The sequence below is a fragment of the Hemitrygon akajei genome, chromosome 6 (assembly GCF_048418815.1).
Source record: "Hemitrygon akajei chromosome 6, sHemAka1.3, whole genome shotgun sequence".
Lineage (NCBI taxonomy): Eukaryota > Metazoa > Chordata > Chondrichthyes > Myliobatiformes > Dasyatidae > Hemitrygon > Hemitrygon akajei.
The window spans coordinates 121,489,072-121,506,508 of record NC_133129.1 but is presented as its reverse complement, the minus strand read 5'-3'; the positions used below and the strand labels follow the sequence as shown (position 1 = coordinate 121,506,508).

The 17,437-nt window shown below is 40.0% G+C and overlaps 1 protein-coding gene across 2 annotated transcripts in view; it reads right to left on the bottom strand.

Annotated features, from left to right (window-relative positions):
- Positions 1–388: 388 nt before the first annotated feature.
- syt13 (synaptotagmin XIII) overlaps positions 389–17,437 on the bottom strand; it is a 34,115-nt gene continuing 17,066 nt past the window's right edge. The window contains exons 2-6 of one of the 2 annotated variants that reach the window (XM_073049151.1): positions 16,395–16,617; positions 14,159–14,293; positions 11,760–12,070; positions 9,952–10,069; positions 389–2,723 (exon numbers count right to left, since the gene is read on the bottom strand). In XM_073049151.1, the coding sequence (XP_072905252.1) occupies positions 2,419–2,723; positions 9,952–10,069; positions 11,760–12,070; positions 14,159–14,293; positions 16,395–16,617 (1,092 nt within the window). In that variant the 3' untranslated portion in view covers positions 389–2,418. Of the gene's footprint in view, positions 2,724–9,951; positions 10,070–11,759; positions 12,071–14,158; positions 14,294–16,319; positions 16,618–17,437 lie in introns of both variants that reach the window. The other variant, XM_073049152.1, reaches the window with a different exon arrangement.

Genomic DNA, 17,437 nt, shown 5'->3' with positions numbered 1-17,437 from the left:
AGTAGATATGGCAATTGCGCTTGTGAATATGCATGTGTCAGCTAATTATTATTTCATTGTGATAATATTTAACCCCATACTTGTCGAGACTTGGATATGGACACAACAATACTTTGCTGCCTGCTTGCATTCGACCTTGCCTGAGAAATTGGTCTGTCAAGTCAACTGACTCTGAAGACTAGTGGTATTTATTCTTAGTTGTTCTTTTCAGCCGCAGTGTAGGCTTCATTTTCCATTTGAGAGTTTTAGTTAATTGCCCTGTTTGGCCTAGCCTTTACTGTTTTCTTTTCCCTTTAACACTGTTTAGATTAAAGTCTGTGAACTATCGACCTGCTTCAGTGTCTCTCACTCCGCACTTGGGCCATATCCGAACCAGGTGACAAAAACCAAATTGCTGTAAGGATTTATTTCCAAATACCCCAGTTCCAATTTCAGGTTATACAATCACGTCACAGTTCTCACAAAAAGAGCTAATAGTTTATCAATGTCAACCCTACCAAATCCCTTAATCATTTTGATAAGTTGTCACATTTCTAAATTCACAAGTAAGCAAACCTTGTTTATGCATCTTTATAATTTAATATTTTAAACCATTGTATCATTTTAAAGTTATAATTTTTAGCCCAAAGCTGTGTGCAGTATTCTAGACAGACAGGGATCGATATGGTATTTAATTTTTTTTAAATTCCATCTCTTTTGAATAGATTGACATTCCATTGTTTTTACTGAAATACTTTTGTATCTGTATATTAGCATTGAATGATAAATGTATCTGGACATATGAATGCTTTTGGTCTTCAACATCTTCAAGTAAAACTTTTGGCTGGTCATTTGAGTCCAAATGGTTAAAGATTCAGAAGACTTGAGGTAAATGTTGATTAAAATAGTCAATACAGAGTAAAGTCTCTTGTTGCTGCAATCATGTTGTGATACCATTTTGAGCTTACAATTTAGTCAGTAAATATCCCCATTTTTTAACACTCCTGCTTGCAAAATGCACTGTTTAATGCTGCTTTGTGCCTTCCTTTAGCTGAAAATACTATTCTGAACACTCAATGGCAGATATCCAATGAGTTTGCTAAACACAGGAACATGGTGATCAAGTGGATATAATTTCAGGATAAGCAGACATGACCCTTTGTCCCAATCAGCTGAAGCATAAAAAGTTAATGTGCTCCTGAGTTCAATTATTTGAGAGAGTTGAAATTTAACATCATATCCAATGTTGAGGTAAAAAATATTGAGGAATTATTTTCCATTTAGAACTGTCTGCTTCTTCTTCTTCTTAGCAATTAATTAAAAGCAGGAACTTGAATAATGATGTCTGAGAACATTTCATGTGCAGCTATGTCAAGACCATATTGTGGCTTCTCAGTTAAAATGATTGAACCTCAATAAAATCAGTTAGGTGATGATGATGAGATACCACAAATAATGGATTAATAAACCCATCTTCATCACATTAATATTTCCACTTCAATGATTAGAAATTGATTTCTGTTAGACCAACAGTTGAAATGTGGCGAAGTACGGCATCACATCACGCAGGCGAGACTCCATCTTCATTTCCACATGGCTGGAAGTTCACACTCGGTTACTAGGCATCCTCAGGCAGCTCAGAGTTGAAGAGGCATTCAATGTTGACCCACTCTTTTGCTGATAACGGTCCTCTGCTGTATCCTGGGAGAGAATAGGTCATGAACGAAAGGGACAGGTGAGGATAATTGGAAGGGACAGTGGAAGGCAGTAACTGAGAGAAGTGAAGGAAAGAAGATCCAGGTGCTGATCAGAAGATGGTGAGGGCAATTAGAAAGGAGGAAGTTGGGAAGACGTGATTGAGTTATTAAGCATATTCAAAGCTGAATTAGAATTTCAGTCAAAAGGAGAGTTGAGGGTTACAGGGATTAACAAGCAAATGAGGGTAAGTACACTGATCAGATGAGATAAGAACTGTTTGGATGCTAGAACAGGTTACAAGGACCTCCCTCTTTTAGTTGAGGGAGGAAGGGCCGGCAGGGAGAGAAGCTGATGAAATAGAGAGAGGGAAATTGAATGGAGGAGATACTCATAAGGGGGCAGAGCACAGACTGGCATCCGTCTTTAGCACTGAAGTCGGCCTCATGAGCGCCTTTGGTGGACGGTTAATTGGGCTGCAAACAGATCTATGAAAAAAATTTAACTGTGTTCAGTGCAACCATTCTACGAAAGAAGCCACAATAAGAAGTAGGCCCCAAGCTGCAGGGCTCGGTACACACCTCAGCTGTTTGTCTAAACCTTTCCCACTATGTCAGCTCTGCGATTTATATAGTTTATGGAAAACTGAACATCGGCCATGGCATCAATGGGTGCAGGAAGCTTTGAAAATAAATCTGCTGAAGCTTGAACTTTGCCAGTGAATGTGACCGAGAGAGAAGGTGATTATTCATGCAGTTTATGCCACATTGCAATCTGTTTCTTGGGGTTGGCCAGCATTTCCTGCCAGTGACTTAACTCTAAGTCAGTGTAATTCATACCGAGGTTACATTTTCCAAGGAGATGATTTTGCCCAGTACAGTTTTGATTCAATAATTCCAGTTCAAGACTGGCTTCGCATAGCATTTCATAAGGACACTCAAACATTATCATCTCATTCCACACTGGGTTAATCTTGTGCTTAACATGTCTTGTATGTTTTCTCTTCAGCTTCAAGGATTGGTGCATGAGAGTGAGCTTGACTGACATATCTAAAAGAACCAAATCATAGATGATTAGAGCACAAGTGTGGTAACATATCCTCTAAATAGACACTAATAGCCTTAATCTGGCACTCAAAATGATACATTTTTAATGTTATTCCTTAGAATACACACAAATCTTCTGTAATAATAAATACAAGGGACTCTGCGGATGCTGGAAACCCAGAGCAACACACACAAAATACTGGAGGAATTTACCAGGTCAGGCAGCATTTATTGAAATGAATAAACAGTTGATATTTTGGTACGTGACCCTTCTTCAGGACTGGAAAGGAAGCAGGAAGACACCAGAATAAAAGGTTGGGGGAGGGGAAGGTGATAGAGGAAGTCAGGTGGGTAGGAAAGGTAGAGGGCTGGACAAGAAGGAATATGTTAGGAGAGGAGAGTGGACTGTGGGAGAAAGGGAAGAAGGAGGGGCACCAGCCCTGTTTTCCCCTGGCAGATTATTTTCTGAAAATTTTTGTTTAAAAAGAAAATACCAATAATTTAGTCTGAATAAATGAATGGCTAATATTTACCTCTTGACCAACATTATTGGGTCACAATGTACAAGGCATATTCAGATAATATTAAAATAGGTGGTGTTGTAGATTGTTATCACAATATTACAAGGAAATCTTGATCAGCTGTGTAAGTGGGGCAAAGATTAGCAAACAGCATTCAATTGAGTTGTTGCATTTTTGGAAGTTAAACTGGGATAGGACATACAGTGTCGGGTAGGGTCCTGGAAAGTGTTGCAGAGCAGAGGAACCTACTTTGCTGAAAGTGTTTGATGAGTTAGCACATTGCCTGTAAGAGTTGGGATGTTAAGTTGCAGCTGTACGATACATTGGTGAAACCACAGTTGGAGTATCTTGTACAGTTTTGGTTGCCTGGTTATAGAAAAATATCACTAAGCTGGAATGTGTGCCAAGGTTTACAAATATGTTGCCAGTACCTGAGGACTTGAGGGAGAGAATGAGCAAACTTGAATTTTATTCCTTGAAGCACAGTAAATTGAGGGATGATTTCATGGAGGTGCATAAAATCATCAGGGGCATAGATAGTGTGATTGCATTTAGTCTTTTCCCAGGGAAAAGGAACTAAAAACTGGAGGGAATAGATTTAAGGTGAGTGGGGGAACGTTTTTAAAGAGACCTGAAGAGCAATTTCTTCACATAGAGGATGGTGCGTTATGTGGAACGAACTGCAGAGAAAGCATTTGAGGTGGATACAATAATGACATTTAAGGGATATTTGAATAAATAGATGGATAGAAAAAGTTTAGATAGATACTGGCCAAATGCAGGCTAATGGGACTGGCTATGATGGGCACCATGGTTTGCATTGACTAGATGTGCCCAAATGACCTGTTTCCACCCTATACTACTCTGTGATTATTAAATTGCTGCTTGTACGACCTGGCTACATGCAAGGTGACTAATACAGTGGATTCTGGTAAATTGAGACACATTGGGATCTGTACATTTTGGCCCAATTAGCTAGTTTCATGATAATAATTTTAAAAGTTCAAAGCAAACTTTATTATCAAAGTACATATATGTCACCATATACCACACTGAGATTCATTTTATTGCAAGCATACTCAAGCAAATCTGCAGAGCAATAATTATAGCAGGATCAATGAAAGATCAACCAGAGCACTGAAGACAAAAAACTCTGCAAATAATGGGAACATTGAGATAATGAGATAAAGAATCTTTAAAGCAAGATTACTAGTTGTAGGAACATTTCTTTAAAGCGAGATCATCAGTTGTAGGACAAGTGAGTGTAGTTATCCCCTTTTATTCGAGAGCCTGATGGTTGAGGGGTAGTGACTGTTTTTCAACCTGATGGTGCGAGTCCTGAGGCTCTGTAACTTATATCTGATGGCAGCAGCAAGAAGGGAGCATGACCTGGGTGGTGGGGATCCCTGATGATGGATGCTGCTTTCCTATGACAGTGTTTCATGTAGAGATGTTCTCAATAGTTTTTAGTTCTTTACCTGTGATGTACTGGGCCAAGTCTACTACCTTTTGTAGAAGGTATTAAAAAAAACTACTCATCTACTGAGTAACAAATTAGGTATTTAAATTAACTATGAAATCCAGAACAGATTAGAATACTATCAATAATATTACAGTACTATAAAACTGCATATTAGTTACTAATAGTTATCGACGGAGGAATTCATCTAGTGTTCACTGCCAGGTTCTTTAGATTGAATGTAAATGAGCAAAATCATTGCAGACACCTGGTGCAGATCATGGACTGCCTTCATACAATGTTTTAGTTGATTGTATCCTCTAAATCTTCATTTTCATTGTAACATTCAAGATGATTGTTGATACCTTCAAAAAATTTACCAATAGGTAGTTCCTAACTTATTGAAGTAGTGACACACACAAAATGCTGGAGGAACTCAGCAGACCAGGCAGCATCTATGGAAAAGAATACAGTCAACATTTTGGGCCAAGACCTTTCAACAGGACTGGAGAAAAAATGAGGAGACTGAGTAAGAAGGTGGGGGCAGGACAGGAAGAAACACAACGTGATAGGTGAAAATCATCTGAAATGGCCAGAAATGGACTTCTCATCTTTTTTCTCCAGTCCTGCTGACGGATCTCGGCCCGAAACATCGACTGTACTCTTTTTCCATAGATGCTGCCAGGCCTTCTGAGTTCCTCCAGCATTTTATGTGTGTTGCCTTGGATGTCCAGCATCTGCAGATTTTCTCTTGTTTGTTATTGAAGTAGTGAAATCATTTCATTTTCATTTTCAGCTGTTTCTGCCCTCTCCAGACCTGAATACTTGAAAATGCAGTGAGCAAAGTAGTTCTGAATAATCTTACTGCTGATTTCTTGCCAACTATTAATGACAAAAATCACTGCTTTTTGAACACAAACACCCACAACTGAGGCTATTTAAAACTGCTGTAAGCACAGTGTAGCGTCTAACGGCCACACAAGTACATGCAACTGACACTAGTTAAAAACTGTTCGGGAGCAGTCTCTTGTCCCAATTAAGCGGCATTGTGTCCCAAATAAACAAAGGGATTCCCAGCAATTTTCTCAATTAGATTTTGTTCTTTATCCCAAATAAGTGGCTACCCTGATTAACTGATGGCTCAATGAACCAGAATCCACTGTATTTCTCTTACATTAGCAGTGTTAGTTGAAAACAACAACAAACAAATCTTGAATGCCCAACCAAATTATTATTTAAAGCTAACTGAATATTGTACTCAAGATAAATCATAGAGAATAAAATGTCACAGAAGCAAACCTCTAAATTGGCCAAGGTCCACAAGTGGTGCAGAGCTGATGGAATCTTAATCTAGATGGATTAAATCTGACAGTGAACCTGTCTCTACAGGCAGAAAATGGAAAAATGCTCTCAGAGCTATGGCTGACTACATACACCACTCACAGGATGTACTTAATTGTAGAAAACGCCTTAGTCTATTTAAGGATGGTGGAAATAGGAGTAGTATTAGGTCATTTGGCACATGAAGTCTGCTCCACCATTCCATCATGGCTGATTTATTATCTCCCTCAACCCCAGTATCTTGCCTTCTCCCCATAAATCTTGATGCCCTTACTAATCAAGAAGCATCACCTTTCCAAGAACTATCCTTTTACTCTTTATCCTCAGCTTTCCAAAAAGCTATTCTTTTACTATTAATATCCATCATGAACAAGTCAAAATAGCATTGCATTTGATACCCAGGGCATCTGACAATGGAGAAATGCCTCAATTTACAGTGAGGATTGGCCTGGATTATATTCTTAAATACTGAGCATGGTTAAGTCCAAAAGACCATAAGATAGGAGCATAATTAGGCCATTCAGCCCATCAAGTCTTTTTGCAATTCCATGATGGGTGATTTATTATCTCTTTCAATCCCTTTCTGCTGCCTTCTCCCCATACTCTTTGATGCCCTTATATTCAAGAACTCATCAACTTCTGTTTTAAATATACCAATGACTTGATCTCCACAGCCGTCTGTGGCAATGAATTCTACAGATTCACCTACCTCCTCTAAAAGTAATTCCTCCTCATCTTTGTTCTAAAAGGGCATCCTTGTATTCTAAGGCTGTGCCCTCTGGTCCTAGACTCCCTCACTATGTGAAACATCCTCTCCGTGTCCATTCTAGGCCTTTCAATATTCAATAGGTTTAAGTGAGATTCCCCCCCCCCCCCCCCATTCTTCTAACTCCAGTGAGTACAGGACTAGAGCCATCAAATGCTCCTCATACATTAACCTTTTCATTCCCAGGATCATTCTTGTGAAACTCCTCTGGAACCTCTACAATGCCAACTCAGCATTTTTTAGATACTGTTAATACCTAATACTGTTCACAACACTCTGGCCAATGTATTACATCCTTGCTTTTGTATTCTAGTTCTTTCGAGATGAATGCTAACATTACATTTGCCTTCTGACTCAGCCTGCAAGTCAACCTTTGGGGAATGCTGTATAAGAATCCCAAATCGCTTTGCACCTCTGATTTCTGCATTTGCTACCCATTTACAATTGTTATTCCTTCTATACACTTCCCTACACTGTATTCTATCTGTCACTTTTTTGGCCATTCTCCTAATCTGTCTAAGTTCTTTTGCAGACACCCTGCTTCTTCAACACTACCTGCCCCTCTACTTGTCTTTGTATCTTCTACAAGCTTGGCCACAAAGCAATCAATTCCATCACCCAAATCATTAACGTATAACATGAAAAGAATGTCAAACCCTGTGGATCACTACTAATCACTGCCAGCCAACCAGTAAAGGCCTTTATTCCCACTCTTTACATTCTGCCAGTCAGCCAATCTTCTATCCATGCAAATATCTTTACAGTAACACCACGGATTCTTACCTTGTTTAACAGCTTCATGTGTGGCACTTTGTCAAAGGCCTTCTGAAAACCCAAGTAAACAAGATCCACTGAATCTCCTTTGTCTATCCTACCTGTTATTTCCTCAAAGAATTCCAACAGATTTGTTGGGCAAGATTTTCCCTTCAGGGAACCATGCTGACTTTGGCCAATCTTATCACATGCCTCCAAGTAGCCCAAAACTTCAACCTTAATAATGGACTCAAACATCTTCCCAACCACTGAAGTCAGGCTAACTGGCCTTTAATTTCCTGTCCTTTACCTCCCTCCCTTCTTAAAGAGTGGAGTGACATTAGCAATTTTCCAGGCCTCTGGAACCATTCCAGACTCTAGTGATTCTCTGAAAGATCATTACAATCCCTCCACAATCTTTCCAGCTACCTTTCAGAACCTGGGGTGTAGTCCATCTGATTAAGGTGACATATCTACTTTCAGACCTTTCAGTTTCTCAAGCACCCTTTCCTTAGTAATAGCAGCTACAGTCACTTCTGCTTCCTGACACTCTCAAATTTCTGGCAGACTTCTGGTGTCTTCCACAGTGAAGACTGATGGAAAATACTGATTTTGTCCACCATTCCCTTGACCATAACAACTCTTCAGCATCATTTTCCAGGAGTCCGCTATCCACTCTCACCTCTCTACCTCTTTATATATCTGAAAAAGACTTTTGATATCCTTTTATATTATTGGCTAGCTTACTTCCATATTTCATTTTTTTCTCTCCTTATTGTTTTTTAATTCCTTCTGTTGGTTTTTAAAGCCTCCCAATCTGCTAGCTTCCCAATAATTTGTGCTATGTTATATTCCCTCTCTTTTGCTTGTATGCTCTCTTTGACTTTCTTGTCAGCTAAAGTTGTGTCATCCTCCCTCTAGAATACTTATCTTTTAGGATGAATCGATCATGATCCTTCCAACCACCTCCCAGAATCTCCAGTCATTGCTCTTCTGCCACCATCCCTGCTAGTACCCTTCCAATCACCTTGGCCATCTCCTCTCTGATACCCCTGTGGTTCCTTTTATTTCACCGTAATGCTGATACATCTGAATTTAGTTTCTTCCTCTCAAACTGCAGGGTGAATTCTATCATATTATGATCACTGACGCCTTAAACTCCCTAATCAAATCTGGTTCATTACACAACACCAAATCCAGAACTGCCTTTTTTTTTGAGTGTGCTCAGCCACAAACTGCTCGAATAAGCCATTTTGTAGGCATTTTGCAAATTCCTTATCTAGAAATCCAGCACCAACCTGATTTTCCCCAATCTCTCTGAATATTGAAAGCCCCCATGGCCATCATAATATTGCCCTTTTACATGGCTTTTCTATTTTCTGTAGCTAAATCTTAAAGCTATGTGTAACTGTACTTCTGATCAAATCTAGTTTCATTTTAGTTTTTCAAAACAATGGGACTTTAATTGCTATGCAGACTGCCCTGAATGTATACTGCTCCTGGGTGGAAATAATTGAGTTTTACTGTGCCAATTTATCTAGTTTATTTGTAGAGATTAGGGCTTATTTTTAAACAAGGCCCTGTTGGTTAGTTGGAAAAACATTACTGACAGATAAGAGATAGTTAAATCACAGTTTTAATATAACAGCTGCACCACTCAGTCATTACTTTCTGTAAAAGTTTTCAAAGTAGGATGAATCCCCAGCTCAGTTACATTAAAAGTTAGAGCTGTTGCTTATGCTCCTGATCCCAAGGGGCTGCTCATTGCTCTGATCTGCCAGAAGCTAGCAGAGTAGCTTCTGTGAATTCTTAGTTGTGGAAATAATAAACTAGAGTTTTGGGAGGTAAAGTAATTTCTGCTCACTATTACACTATATTTGGGGTCATCATTTGTGATCAAATGGTGAAGCAACTGAGTTTATAAAACACCTGCAAACGTTACTGAAAACTTAGTTGCAAATTGTCAGGTTTGCAAGTGGGGAATGGGAGAACTTGGCCTGTTTATCAGTCAGTCATAAACATGAGAAAGTCTGCAGATGCTGGAAATCCAAAGCAACACACACAAAATGCTGAGGGAACTCAGCAGGCCAGGCAGCATCTATGGAAATGAAAAAACAGTTGGTGTTTCGGGTCAAAACCCTTCTTCAGAACTGAAGAGAAAGAGGGAAGATGCTGAAAAGGGTGTTTTTTTGCCCTTCCTTTTCAGCCCTGAAGAAGTCTTCACCTGAAATGTTGACTGTTTTTTCCATTTCCATAGATACTGCCAGACCTACTGAGTTCCCCCTGCTCTTCACCTTAATCAGAGAACATCATGTGAACACAAGAGCAAGAGTAATTGATTTAAAGATAAAATAAAGAATATGCACATTGAGACAGAGACGGTTCCTTTACCTATCAGATCTTTCAGCTTGTTGGCATTTAAGTGCTGTGCCTTCATAATGATGACAATCAGACGGTTAGCAGCTGGAAGGAAGTTGATGGAAAGCAAGATCTCGCCATGCGATGAATTCTGAAAGACATGAAAATACTGGGGTGAGTTTTTTACTCAGAGAGTTGTGGATGCCTGGAATACACTGCCTGGTATGGTGGTAGAGGCAAATACATTGGAGGCTTTTAAAAGCCGGTTGGATAGGCACATGGATGTAAGAAGATGCAGGATATGGACATGGTGTAGGTAGGACGGAGTAACGTTTGGATGTTTTTGATTTGCTTTTTAGCTCCTTCGGCACAACACCGTGGGCCACATGGCCTGTTCATGTGCCGTACTGTTCTATGAACAAACCTAACTAGATTCCCATCAGTCCTATTTGTGACAAAGGGAATAACATGTTACAAATCCACTGCTCCATATTTATCTTGTCTATTACTGTTATGAAGACATCAAAAGGATATGTTAGAATCTAAACAAGTGCATGACAGTAGATTTATTCTCTTTAGATGAATAATTAAAACTGCACATTTCAACAGCCAGGCAGTGAATTCCCAACCCAGGGAAATACTGTGCCCAGGACAGTGACGGGAACAGAAGGAGGTTGGGGCTGTGGTCTCTGGTGAGAAAGGAGTTGTTGGAGATTGGTCACCTCAGCCTAGAGACACCAGTGTTGGAGGACAGTCCAAGACTACAAACACCAGTGTTGGAGAGCAGTCACCTCAGCCTAAAGACATCAGTGCACACACAACACTCCTGCTAAATGTCCTCGATGGATGGTAGGGAGGCCCCTATGATCCTCTCAGCTGTTCTAACAGTCCTTTGTAGGGACTTCTGGTCTGATGCTCATCTGCTTCCATACCAGATACCAGATGGAGATGAAACTTGTCAGGACACTGTCAATTGTGCTTATTTCAATCTCCTTAGGAAATGGAGGCACTGCCATTTCTCCTTGGTCAGGGAGAGGGAAATATATCACCATTTTCATTGTCGCAAACACGAGGAAATCTGCAAATGCTGGAAATTCAAGCAACACACACAAAATGCTGGTGGAACTGTGGTGAACTACATGTACCTGTCTGGACACGCCCCCCCCTGCTGACTGCTCCTGTGGCTCCTCCCACAGACCCCTGTATAAAGGCGATTGGAGGCACTGCTCCTCCCTCAGTCTCCAGGATGTTGTGTGGTGGTCTCTTGCTGCTGACGGTGCTTTCTTCCAGCTAATAAAAGCCTATCTCGACTCTCATCTCCGAGAGTTATTGATGGTGCATCAGGAACGCAGCAGGCCAGGCAGCATCTATAGGAAGAAGTACAGTCAACGTTTCGTGCCAGGTTCCTGACGAAGGGTCTCGGCCCGAAACGTCGACTGTACTTCTTCCTATAGATGCTGCCTGGCCTGCTGCGTTCCACCAGCATTTTGTGACCATTTTCAATGTTACTGGTTCTAAACACTGGAACTCTTGGTGCAAAGCATCCACACTGTAAATTAATTCTTTTAGAAGTACAGTTGATATACTGTACATTTTCCATTAGCAACAAACAACACATTTCTAACTCTCATTTTGAAACATTGGTCAATTCCAAAGCATACACTTTCCTTTAAAAAAAAAGTTCTAATAATCAAACCAAGATATTTTCACATCCTACAGGCAGTTGCTCCATTAATGACTCAGACACTGCACTGCTTTGCAGAGACGCTTATCATCCCAAAGGTTCCAGCACTTAGCAACATCAGTGAGCAGGTTGAACAGGGGAGGAAGAAGAAAGATACCTTTAGAGGGGCTGTCAGTCTGATCCAGCACTCCGTCCTTTCTTCTACTGCCACATCACACAGCTTGAGCTGAGCTTCCCCCACACAGTCCTGCCTGGAATACTTATCACAGCTGTAGACAGCCACAGTTAAAGTTCCCTCCCGTATGTGTTCCTCTAAAACAGGGAATGTCAGAGTCTCTTGCCAAACCGGGTGCAGGGTCTTTGCCTGGATAGAGGTCTCGGCCTTAGCCTTCCCAAGTGTCGTGATTAAGGCAGCTACCACGTAACTGTCACTGCGGTTCATGTTTTCCACCATGCTTGTGTTTTGGGCTGGAACACAATAAAAACAAGATTCAAACAAGGCTGAATGCGGGGCCTTGGCAGTAATATTATTCAACATCTAACAACTGAGGGTTTAATAAATAAGGACCCAAGAAATAGTTAATGGAGAGGTTTCAACCCTGAAAATATCTTTGGAGGATATCAGCTAATGTAATCACTACCACAGCAGAGCTCTCACAAATTTAGAATTTTTTAAAAAATCATATTTTAAAAAAATTAAAAATGACAGTAGGCAGTTTTGCAACTCTAAGTAGGAAAGTCCAAAATTCAAAAGGTTTTCTCCACTGCCAGAAGGTATTAGAATACCAGTGTTGTCATTGAGATACCGAACATGAATTTCAACTCTTTTGCATCTGGTCCCAAAGAGGACTCGATTGCAATCACTTTACTGTGGTAGAGTATATTAAATAGGAGACTTGGAACTTTAGGATGACGATTTATGATATCTTAACAGAAACCTTCCAGATTGTGAAGGATTATAGAGATTAAATAATAAGTGATGCTCTGCTGGTGTGTGGCACTGTAATTCTAAGGCTCAAAGTCAAAATAATTAAAAAATATGTTTAACAGGAAGGTTACAACAGATTTCTTCACACAGAGTGGTTAGGAAATACATTCTCTGCTATATAAATGTTTTTACAAGGCATTGCAAGTGAGGAATAGGTTCAAGATTAGGTGACTCATTGATGCACCATCAATAACTCTAGGAGACTGGAAGTGAACGATAGGCTTTTATTAACAGCAAAAAGGGAGCACGACATCTCGGAGACTGAGGGAGGAGCAGTGCCCTAATCGCCTTTATACAGGGATCTGTGGGAGGAGCCACAGGAACAGTCAGCAGAGGGGCTTGTCCAGACAGGTATACATAGTTTACCACACTCATGTTAAAAAGCACTACAGGCTAGGCTTGGACCAAATGGCTTTTTGGCTGGTGCTGTTCATGGTAACTTGATGCACACAATTGACAACTGTGCTTGCCATCGAATTAGTGGTTCAACTTCAAGAGTATATTACGGTCTGAACAGCACTTTGGGAATCTGAAGGATGTAATAGACCACCTGTCCCTATTTCTTGCTTTCCTTTCTGCAGAACGCTGTGAGAAATTGAGAGGAAAAGTCGTCGCTGGGCTACTCTTAACCACCACAAAGTATTGTGGGTGGAGGTATTTGGTTCAATGTTTCTTCACTGCATTGGGAATATCAGAGGTTGGAAGCTAAAGAAACCAGAAACTGTAGTATTGGGAAATGAGGTTGGGGGAAAGAATGGGAGATTGTGATTTTTGCATGTAGCTGAATTTGAGGTGGAATAGGAAACGTTGCCTAAGTAATTATAATATTTCTATTCCCTAATGAGAAATCACAAACACCACATTCACTGCATTTTGAGGCTTCATCACATCTACTCTGAAATATTAGCCAAAAATATATTTTTCATAGGAAATTATCTTGGATTAGCTCTTCACCATTAAACTCTGTGTGGAAGGAATAATTGAAATTTACCATGGACAAACCTGATGCCATTATCTTTCTCAGGGTGGTATGTACTTTGATAATAAATTTACTTGGAACTTTGAATGGCCAGGACCTTTTCTCAGCCACAGTGAAAGGAAGGGGATCAGATACTACTCTGTTGTGCATTGATACTGACTAGGAGAGCAAAATCTAAAGAAGGGGAATGAATTAGAGAAATTAAGGAAGTATCTTTTATATTATAATTTATGGGTGTAGGGGACTAAATAGATTCCAATGTATGATCATGATTATCTAAAGATGTGTTACAACTTTTCTGACAGGTTGTGTGATGAGCCTCCTGAGCCTAAGGTTTAGGTCATGTTAGTGCATGTTATTGCATCATTGTAAGAACCTTAACACGAGTAGTGATAGAATAAAACATGCCTCTTACAAATAAAGGCTAATTTTCAAGGCATTTATACCCTGGGAATGATTGCCTATGCAATAAATTAAATTGAAATCAAATCATTATTATTAATGCCAATCTCCTCCTTTGCACTGAACCTTCATTAACACAACCAACCTCCTTTGCACTGCACTCTTAATGATACTGAACCAACTTTACCTTCAATAATGGTGAGATAAAGTTCTGACTTATAGCGGTTGTACTGAATTCCATAATGCAGTTTCACATCTTCATTCGAATCCTCAGACATTTCACTCTGCATGTCTTCTGACAGAGATACAGCATCACCAAGAGCTGATGTTAAACAGAAGGAAGGAATAGTCATTAGCTCTGACTTTAGCAAACCATGAGCTGAAGGTCTAAATCACAGATCTTCCCACTAGCAGCAGCTTTTCCACATGAAATTACCTCCAAATATTGCTTTATCTTGTGAGTTCCTACAAATGGAATTGTAATCTTAAAAGAACTGATCAGGCTTCAATATCACGTTAAGTGCTTTATGTTGCCTAACCTGCTTAAGATTTCCAATATCTCTTTTCTTTTCAGATTTCCTACATTTGCAGTATTTTTTCTATTATGTAAAAATACATTGTTCTATCCTTCTGACCTGACCTAAATTGACCTAAAGATTCACAGTTATATCTGAAGAATCTTAAAATATTAGATGGTTTCATTTGAGTAGACAACACAATTTTTGTAAAAAAAATTGCCCTAATTATCAGAAGATTCAAGATTCACAAAGGTAGAAAAATACCCCTTAAGAAACTATCTAAACTGATTGGTCTGATTGCTTCTCTAGCCATGTAATTGAAAGGTTTACTGAAGCCAAAAGTATATTGGTTAATGTGTTAATCTCATACCCTGAACACCAAAGGCTCTTTCACTAATAGGTCTAATTTAACTTCTTTTCCCTACACACTCTCTGCTTTCTCTTCACCTGTCATTGTTATAACTGATACACAGTAAAGCAATATCAAACCTTTCTTGCACTTCTGCCCATACTCATAAACCACCCTCCTAGAAAACTGATGATCTTATCTACCCTAACTTCCCATTGATTAGTTTCACAAATCCAAGTGCTCATCCTTTGCAAATTCCACAAATCCATTATAATTCTTTAACCTGTCTACATTCCGAAGAGATAATACCCTCCGCACATCCTTTACTTCGCAATCTCTCCCAAACACACATCCCTTAACATGTTGCCTTCCTATTCAAGTGGAGGAGATGAAAGCCTGCTCTTTTACCTCATCCTCATCTTTATAGAGACTCATAACTACTCTTTCCAGGTGCAACAACAATTTCCTTGTACATCTTTGGATTTAGTAAACTACTTACAACTCATCACTTGGTGTCCTTGAAATTAAGGAGGCCATGCGTAGATGAAGTGTCTGCTTTATGAAACATCTCTATTATGTTTACAAACATTACCCTGAGCTATCAGTTGTTTTTCTTGTTTGTCCTACATGTTGTGATCTCTCTGGCACTCTGCTGCACAGAAGCTCAATGTATGTTGGAGGAATAACCTTTCATCCCTCAACTAACCGCATTAACAACCTTGTAGATTTAATACAGTTTTGCATTTTAGATAGTTATTCAGTAGTTCACACAGCTCAAGACCCAAATGTTGCTTAACCTCCCCTGTTTCTTGCATTATCATCTCTCTCTACTGAACTCCATCTTATCATAGCTCTTTTATGGACACTAGAAATCTGGAGCAACACACAAAATGCTAGAGGAACTCAGTAGGTATGGCAGCATCTATGGATAGGGTTAAGCAGTCGACGTTTCAGGCTGAAACCCTTTCATCAGGGCTGGAAAGGAGAAGAAGCCAGAAGGTGACAGGTGGAAAAGTTAAAGGGCTGAAGAAGGAGGAATCTGATAGGAGAGGAGAGTGGACCATGGGAGAAAGGGAAGGAGAAGGGGCACCAGAGGGAGGTGATGAGCAGGTGAGGAGAAGGGAAGTGATAAGATGGGAGCCAGAAAGGGGAAATGGAGAAGAATGAAGGTGGAAGAGGGAGTAATTACTGAAATGCAGCTTTTCTGGACTTACCAAGCAAGCCAGCACACAGGCACCATGCCACAATGAACAATCTTAATTTTCAAAAAGGGAGTTGGTGGAATAATGACTCACATAATGCATAATATTTAAAAGCTGCGCATGTAATTGCTCCAGTTTCTAAAAAATGTTTCACCCACTTATACCATACCCCAGAACTTATTGGAACTTCGTGTCATAGCTGTATACACCTTTAACCATGGATAGGGTGGCTCTATGCTTGCTACAGTGCAGCAAACAGATTGTTTTTGTAGTCCTCACCATAAGCATCAAGGGCCATGTGTTTTCGATCATTGTAATGTGTTAAAATATGGACCGTTTCACCTGCTTCCTTACCATTCCTGGAAAAAACAAACAGATCTTCAGATGAATTCACCATTAAACTGGAGATGTTGGTCTTCTCTGCTTTAGCTGGCAGACATTCATCCATCCTTTCTATGGCGCAGTCTGTGTAATTGATGAACTTTAGGAAGGTTTTCATTGGTTTGGGGCCATAGATTTTAGTTGTTGCTAACCTAGTCCTTGGCTGGATTGTCTCCATTGTCTTCTTCACTCTAAACTGTGACAGCAAGTGAACACCATGAGTTTTATTTGGGTCCTTTTAGAAGGCACTAAATTTATAGCTCTGATACACTGTCATATTTGGATATTAGGTCACATATTCATGATTTTTTTTTAGTCTCTCTCCTTCCTCTATTCTGCTCATAATTCCACTGTATAGGGTGTAAAACAATTTGATGCAGAATGGGGAACCACTGACTGCAGAGCGATGGGCCACCAGATTCAGGATGAGAACCACGGGAAATTGGATAAAACAGTAACTGGGAAGGTCATAGAGTTTCAGCCAAGAATGAAGGAGTAAATCAGTGCAGTAACTATTCACATCAGGTAAGGTTGTGAGGAAGGAAGGCAGAAGGGTTGAGAGAAACTGTTCACTGTCAGTAAAAATATCTGGTAATGTGCACCAGTAATGCAAGGAGGGGGAAATGTAAATTACTCTGTATTTAGAGATACAACGCGGAATAGGTCCTTTTGGCCCCAGTCAGCCGCACCTATTTAACCCCAGCCTAATCACAGAACAATTTACAATGACCAATTAACCTACTAAGCAGTAACTCTTTGGACTGTGGAAGGAAACTGAGCACCCAGAGGAAACCCAGCTATCACGAGGTTGACGTATACATTCACTATCAGAATTGAACTCAAACTCAGAAGCCCTGAGTGTAATAGCATTCTACTGACCGCTTCTTCATCTGGCGTACATTTCTGGATCATTGGGACCCCTTTTGGGGCAAATGTGACTTGTACAAAAAGGATGGGTTGCTCTTGAATCCGAGGGGGACCAATATCCTGGTGGGGAGGTTTGCTAAGGCTACTGG